This window comes from Perca flavescens, chromosome 20 (assembly GCF_004354835.1).
Source record: "Perca flavescens isolate YP-PL-M2 chromosome 20, PFLA_1.0, whole genome shotgun sequence".
Lineage (NCBI taxonomy): Eukaryota > Metazoa > Chordata > Actinopteri > Perciformes > Percidae > Perca > Perca flavescens.
This window is the reverse complement of record NC_041350.1, coordinates 85,001-92,500: the sequence shown is the minus strand read 5'-3', so window position 1 is coordinate 92,500 and position 7,500 is coordinate 85,001. Positions and strand designations below refer to the sequence as shown.

At 47.8% G+C, this 7,500-nt stretch overlaps 2 protein-coding genes across 5 annotated transcripts in view; one reads left to right on the top strand and one right to left on the bottom strand.

The window, feature by feature from the left end:
• The window catches only part of tecpr2 (tectonin beta-propeller repeat containing 2), a 35,365-nt gene extending 33,226 nt beyond the window's left edge, over positions 1 to 2,139 (bottom strand). Inside the window, exons 1-2 of the mRNA XM_028566267.1 lie at positions 1,983 to 2,139; positions 980 to 1,071 (exon numbers count right to left, since the gene is read on the bottom strand). Of these exons, the coding sequence (XP_028422068.1) occupies positions 980 to 1,051 (72 nt within the window). The 5' untranslated portion in view covers positions 1,052 to 1,071; positions 1,983 to 2,139. The remainder of the gene's footprint in view (positions 1 to 979; positions 1,072 to 1,982) is intronic.
• A 741-nt stretch (positions 2,140 to 2,880) lies between these two features.
• znf839 (zinc finger protein 839) overlaps positions 2,881 to 7,500 on the top strand; it is a 12,271-nt gene continuing 7,651 nt past the window's right edge. For 2 of the 4 annotated variants that reach the window (XM_028566067.1, XM_028566066.1), the window contains exons 1-3: positions 2,881 to 4,094; positions 4,702 to 4,929; positions 5,586 to 6,644. In XM_028566067.1, coding sequence (XP_028421868.1) covers positions 3,138 to 4,094; positions 4,702 to 4,929; positions 5,586 to 6,644 — 2,244 coding nt within the window. In that variant the 5' untranslated portion in view covers positions 2,881 to 3,137. The remainder of the gene's footprint in view (positions 4,095 to 4,701; positions 4,930 to 5,585; positions 6,645 to 7,500) is intronic. The other 2 variants (XM_028566069.1, XM_028566068.1) reach the window with 2 other exon arrangements.

The window sequence follows — 7,500 nt, the reverse complement described above, 5'->3', positions numbered from 1 at the left end:
CATCATCATCATCACAGAGGGACACACGCACGCACGCACACACACAGACACATACACACACACACACACAGTCTTCATCATCATCATCATCATCACAGAGGGACACACACACACACAGTCTTCATCATCATCATCATCATCATCACAGAGGGACACACACACACACAGTCTTCATCATCATCATCATCATCATCATCACAGAGGGACACACACACACAGTCTTCATCATCATCATCATCATCATCATCACAGAGGGACACACACACACACACACACAGCCTTCATCATCATTATCATCATCACAGAGGGACACACACACACAGTCTTCATCATCATCATCACAGAGGGACACACACAGTCTTCATCATCATCATCACAGAGGGACACACACAGTCTTCATCATCATCATCATCACAGAGGGACACACACAGTCTTCATCATCATCATCACAGAGGGACACACACAGTCTTCATCATCATCATCATCACAGAGGGACACACACACACACACAGTCTTCATCATCATCATCATCATCACAGAGGGACACACACACACACACAGTCTTCATCATCATCATCACAGAGGGACACACACAGTCTTCATCATCATCACAATCACAGAGGGACACACGCACGCGCACACACACACACACAGACACAGACACACACTAATCCAGAAAATAATCCACACATTAATTTATTCAGACGGTTCACTGAGAGGAAACCTCTCTCTCTAATGAGGGCCTTGCTCAAGGGCCCCTCAGTGCTGGTAATGAGGGAGGGGCTCTTTCACTTTCCACATTTATCTTGTCTGTGTGGGGATTGAACCGACGACCTCCCGGTTTGGAACGGTTCAGTACCTTGGCTGGAATAGCCAGGTTTGGCTGGTTCAATACTTTGGGTAGGATAGTCTGGTTTGGCCCGGTTTAGTACCTTGGCTGGGATAGCCTGGTTTGGCCCGGTTTGGAACGGTTCAGTACCTTGGCTGGGATAGCGTTCAGCAGGTAGTAGAGCGGGCAGAACTCTCTCAGGACAGAAGGCGGTGCCGCCATGCTTCTGGACTCAGTCGGTCCTGAAAGTTAATTCAAAACCTCCATTTAAAAACACGTAAGATTAACCTGAGAAGAAGTGCGTTAAGAGAATCACAGGGTAGAGAATTATATTCAATAAATATGAACAAACGTAAACAGTGAACCAGACAGACGCCGAATTAAAGATAAACTATTTGCCTCATTGTTAGACGTCTTACTTTCTGTTCTGCTAAACGTATTTTAGTTTAAATTAATTGATAGTTCAACTGACATAATGCTTTATTAAGTTTGGTGCGACGAATGCCATGAAGGTTCTTGCTTCCTCATCAGATGGAGAGATGTCTGTGCCAAACCCCGTTACAAAGAACAGCAGTTTACAAAACATGTAAAGTCGTTGTGACTTATTAAGGTTACAACTTTAAACAATAACAACAACAATCAAAGTTAAGCTTTTATGATTTATCTGCAGTTTATCCTGCATTACTAGTCACGGAGGGCGGCGACAAACAGCGTGAACAAACGTAAACAGCAGAGATTTAACGACATTTAAACGCCGTTTGGTGGAGTACACATTTACCGAAGTAAACACAACAACTTATCAAAGTGTAAGGAATATTACACCGAGCTTTTCCCTTCATTTATTTCGGCCCAACCTGCGAAAAATGTTAAATGTGTCATTTGTGTAACGGAGTTTGGTGTGGCGTTGTCTCTACGGGAGAAGACAGCACCGTCGGGTTAATGTTAGCTCAGCAGGCTGTTCTGAAGTCTGACAGCTGACAGCAAACATCCCGAAAACAACATAATGTCAAACAAATATGCTGCTGTTCAGTGAGTTAAAGCTAGCTACTTAAAACACAGTCCAGGCCAGCTAGCATCACCTGAACCCAGCTAACGGGTTCCGATAGCAGGCAGGCTAACGTTAGCATCAGGAGGAAACGCGCAAGCCACTTACTCAGGTGCTGTTCCAGATGTTTTAATTATAATCAAAGCAGGATATTATATATTTCTATAAATATCCAAGCAGCTGAGGGGTGACATCGCCCTGTGTGTCTGACAGCTCTGATAGACTATAGCTGCTGTCAACAAACTGCGCCCCCTGCGGACAAGACCCGCAACAACACCTTTTAATTTATCTTTAATGTTTCTGTGTTAATTTATTTATACAGCTGACCCACTAAACCTTCTATAGCTCTTATTATCTGTTAGTTAATTACGGCATGTCTACCTTATCTCCATTATTTCATAAATACATTTATAAATGACTGACTGGAAGCGGAAACTCCGTAACTGCTGGTTGGAAGACCCGGACACTGGATCTATGGGAGACCCGGAGACTGGACTAATCCTCCAGTTAAGATTTTAAAAGTCTCAAGAATACATACATACATATATACATATATATACATATATATACACACACATATATATATATATATATATATATATATATATATATTATATATTATATATATATATATATATATATATATACATTGCTTCATGATGATAATTTCCAGGTTTCCATAAACATGTTTATATTTTTGGGGTTCAATGATAAACTGACTGATGAACACAATGTGAAACGTTACACATTAAATAATAATAGCATTAATGTTATATTTGTGGAACATGTTCTCCTGACAGAGAATGAGTTTCTAAATTGTATTTTACAGTCACACAAAAAACCTCATTTCTGTTTTTTTTATATAACTGTGAATTTTATTTTATATAAATTGGCAGCCCGGGTACTTCCATTTAGTATAATGTATAGAATGTATGTATAGTTGCAACAATACAAACTGTATTTATAAAATAATAAACATTAACATTAAACTGTTCGGAGAGTCCGGTCCGGAATCCAGTTCGGGAAGTGCGCGCTCCCGCTGCTGATGACGGCTAAGCTAGCTAGCTAACCGGAGACATAACCGTCATCTGCTCCTCTTGTCACCGTTAATGTCGTCCTTCACTCTGGCGGAGCGTTTTATTCACCTGCACACACACATTTTATAACACAGTTTATATCGGTGATATATCTACGATCAGGTTGGTTTGATCCGCGGACTGGCCCCCAGTCTGAGCTAAGCTAACTGTTAGCCTCACAGCCAAAATGGCGGACAACGAGGATGACGGCGGTTCGACCAGAACAATAACAGCCGCGGAGCCGCCCGGGGATCAGAGCCCGAGTCCCGGGGAGAGTTCACAACCAACGGCCGTCGTGCGGAGCACTGATGCCAGAGAGAGTTTAACTCCAGCGGCCGCAGAGCAGAGCAGTCAACCCGCGGAGAGTTCCCCGGCAGCGGCCGTAGAGCAGAGCCCCCAGCCCGCGGAGAGTTCCCCGGCAGCGGCCGTGTTGCAGAGCCCCCATCCCGCGGAGAGTTCCCCGGCAGCGGCCGTAGAGCAGAGCCCCCATCCCGCGGAGAGTTCCCCGGCAGCGGCCGTAGAGCAGAGCCCCCAGCCCGCGGAGAGTTCCCCGGCAGCGGCCGTAGAGCAGAGCCCCCAGCCCGCGGAGAGTTCCCCGGCAGCGGCCGTAGAGCAGAGCCCCCAGCCCGCGGAGAGTTCCCCGGCAGCGGCCGTGTTGCAGAGCCCCCATCCCGAGGAGAGTTCCCCGGCAGCGGCCGAAGAGCAGAGTCCACAGCCCGCGGAGAGTTCCGTGATGGAGAGTTCACCGGCCGGGTCCCTGTCGTTGAGCTACCAGGGGGAACAGACCCTCCTGCTGGGCCCAGAGTTCTCCAGCCTGGGCCCGGACCTGGGGAACACCACCATCCTGTACGTGCAGCCGGACGGCAGCCTGGTGGAGGGCTCCGGGCTGACGGCCGAGGAGCAGCAGGCTCTGCTGGAGCAGCTCACCCGCCAGCAGATCGTCCAGGTCTCCGACACCGAGGCCGCGCAGCTGCTGCAGCAGAGCCAGCTCATCAGAACCATCCCGGTCCAGAACACGGCCCTGGACCCGAGCCAGCTGCAGCAGGTCATTAACCAGGTCACCAAGTCCCAGCAGCAGACCCAGGTCCATGTGCAGGTCCCCAAACAGACTCCAGTCCCCCAGCAGCAGACCCTGAAGCAGCAGGTTTGTTTCCATGATCAGAATCAGAAAGGAGTGTATTGCCCTACGTGGGATTTGCCTTGGTGATTGGTGTATACATACAAACAAATACACAATATTTATACAAATGTCCAGGGCCTTGTTAACGAGGCTGACCACAGAGGGAAGGACACAGTTTTGATGGTGTGAGGTAGTGAAATGCTACAGCAGCACATATCAGAATAAACAAGACATAATAAAGAGGATAGAATACAAGAACTATTCAACAAATATACTCAGGAACGACTGTACAAATCTAAATACAAGTGGCGAATAAAAGTGTCCAACCTACTTAAATAGCAGACTTCCCCCAGTGTATAGTAGTCTGGGGGGCACCCGGCCTAAATTGCCCCCAGACTGGACTAAGCCACTGGGAATTATTTTGTAATGATGTTTTTAAGCTACAGTTACAGAGGGACAGCTTGGTTGAAAACTTAATTAATTAATATTTTCAAATCTCTAGTTAGCATTCAGCACCGACTTAATGCAGGGCCGTATGGAATCTGTCTTATAGCTTTTTGAAAACATATTTTATTACTTAATAAAATCCCCAAAAACTCTGTAATGAATTCCATGCAACCATTGCTCCCAGCAGACCCTGATGCAGCCGGTCCAGGTCCCCCAGCAGACCCTGAAGCAGCCGGTCCAGGTCCCCCAGCAGACCCTGAAGCAGCCGGTCCAGGTCCCCCAGCAGACCCTGAAGCAGCCGGTCCAGGTCTTAAAGACCCCCACCCAGAACAACGCTTCGCAGCAGCTGAAGAGCGTTGCCCAGCAGGTTGCTCTGCAGACCGGAGGCTTGGTCCAGGTGGTCCAGAAGAAGGTGAGTCAGATGTGGAGCCTGGTTTAAGATTAGTTTGATGATACTGGACTGTAGTGGGATTCAGTGTGTCTAACCTGAAACAGCCCTGGAATCTCTAATGCCAAACCCACCAGTAAATAATCAGGACTTTTATCAGCGTAAAACACACTTCATTCAAAGTGGACAGAAACTAAATAAAACTACCAAAAGCCGTCTTGGTTCATCTTTCCACTGTTCCAACAATCACCACTCTGGTTTGGTTGAAATAAACCCTTAATTCACCCATTTACATGTGGAGATATGCTGGCTCTATACACGCTAAAAGTCCTGATTATTTACATGGAGTCTGGTGGAGATATGCTGGCTCTATACACGCTAAAAGTCCTGATTATTTACATGGAGTCTGGTGGAGTTTGGTGATGGTGATTTCAGAACTGTTTCATGTTAAACTAAAAGGATCTTACTCTTTAACTAATAGGTCTATCTCTGTAGGGATCCATCCCATAATGTTGTCAGACACTTAGAATAATAATCTGAGTCTGTCGGCAGCAACAACAGAACTTGTTGTGACTCTAACTGCTGCTGAACATTAGTCCTGTAGGGTTACATTACAGCTTGTTTCACAGTTTACTAGTTTTAACTGGTTACAACTGGTTTCTGGTTTTCTGTCCTTTCAGTCGGAGCCTGTCAGGATCCAGATCCAGGTTCCCCCCAAACAGGAAGTGAAGTCTGCTGCCTCGCAGAAGAGTGTAGCTGTCAGTCATCCGCATGTGAAGCTTTCGGCCAATGGTAGTGCTCAGATCATCCACATCCAGCCTGTGGTTGGTCAGCAGGGTCAGCAGTTCTTCCTGCAGCAGAGCGCTGGCGACGCCCCCATCCAGCTGCTGCTGCAGAGCTCCGCCCCCGTCGTGGGATCTCTGCTCCCATTGGTCCACAAGCTCACGGGCCAGACGCCATCAGCAGGCCCCGCCTCCAGCCTGGCTCAGAAACCTGCGGCGTCCCCCGCCAGAGTCCAGACCCCGCACACCGCCGCCGCTAAGGCTGTTAGCATCCCGCTAACCAAACCTCCCGCTAACGGCACGGCGCCGGCCCCCAGCAAGAGTCCCGTTAAACCTCCTGCAGTCGTCACGTCGACCCCGGCACAGACCGCCAAACCTGCCGTGGCGGCCCGGCCTGCCCCCGTGGCGGTCCCGCCCAGCGTGGCCCCCCCGCCCACAAAGGAGAAGAAGTTGAAGAAGCGAGACAAGAAGGCCCTGAAGGTGCAGACCAGGTCTGGGCGCGTGTCCCGCCCCCCGAAGTACAAAGCCAAAGACTACAAGTTCATCAAGACGGAGGACCTGGCCGACAGCCACCAGTCCGACTCCGACGACTACTCCGACATGAGCGTGGAGGACGAGGAGGGCGGCAGGAAGGAGGGCGCCGCCTCAGGCTCCGCCCCCTCGCTGACCTACAGCCACAAGTCGCGCTCGCACCGCTGCCAGACCTGCGACAAGGCCTACATCGGCGCCGGAGGCCTGAACCGCCACTACAAACTGAACCCGAGTCACGGAGAGCCCGACCCGCCCGGCAACACGCCACGCCCCCTCAGAGACAGCCAATCACAGGAGACCACCGCAGAAAGGGAGCCCGGTCCGCCTGGCAACACGCCACGCCCCCTCAGAGACAGCCAATCACAGGAGACCACCGCAGGCGGCGTCAGAGAGGAGGACAAACCTGCTGCCATGGCAACAAACAGAGTAAGGAACCAATGTGAAGGCGATTTGTTCTCAGACCAAACGGAAGAAACTAAATCTTAAAATCCTCGAAGGAGTGAACCGTACACAGGTTCCAAACATCCATCAGCCCTCCCCTTCCTGCTAATCACTGCTCACCCAAATAATATACACACACTACCGGTCAAAAGGGTTACAACACCCCAAGTTATCCAGGTTTTTATTGAAATTCATGCAGTTCAATGTCTTATTGTACTCTGAAATGAAAGAATAGAACAAATTAATAATTTAAGTTAAAAAAGAAATCATGGAATCAATTTATAAACCTAAATGTATTCTACATGTTTGACTCATCAAAGTAGCCCCCTTTGGCAGATCTAACAGCTGAACATACTCGTGGCATTCTTTCTACAATGGAAATCAAATATTCTTCAGAAAGTTCTTCCCAACTCTGTTGCAGAAGTTCCCATAAATGTGTGGCACTTGTAGGTTGCTTTGCTTTCACTTTTCTGTCCAGTTCATCCCAAACCAGCTCAGGGGTTTAAGTCTGGTGACTGTGCTGGCCACTCCATGTTGTTAAGCTTACCATCTGGTTCTTTTTTGCTACAGTAGTTCTGGCATAGCTTGGACTTATGTTTTGGGTCATTATCTTGCTGTAGGATGAACCCCTGACTAACTAGGCCCATACCAGAGGGTACTGCATGGTGCTGTATAATGCTGTGGTAGCCGTGTGTGTAGCCGTGTGTGTATGTATGTATGTATGTATGTATATGTGTGTATATGTATATATATATATATATATATATATATATATATATATATATATATATATATATATATATATATATATATATATATATATATATATATATAATGTGTA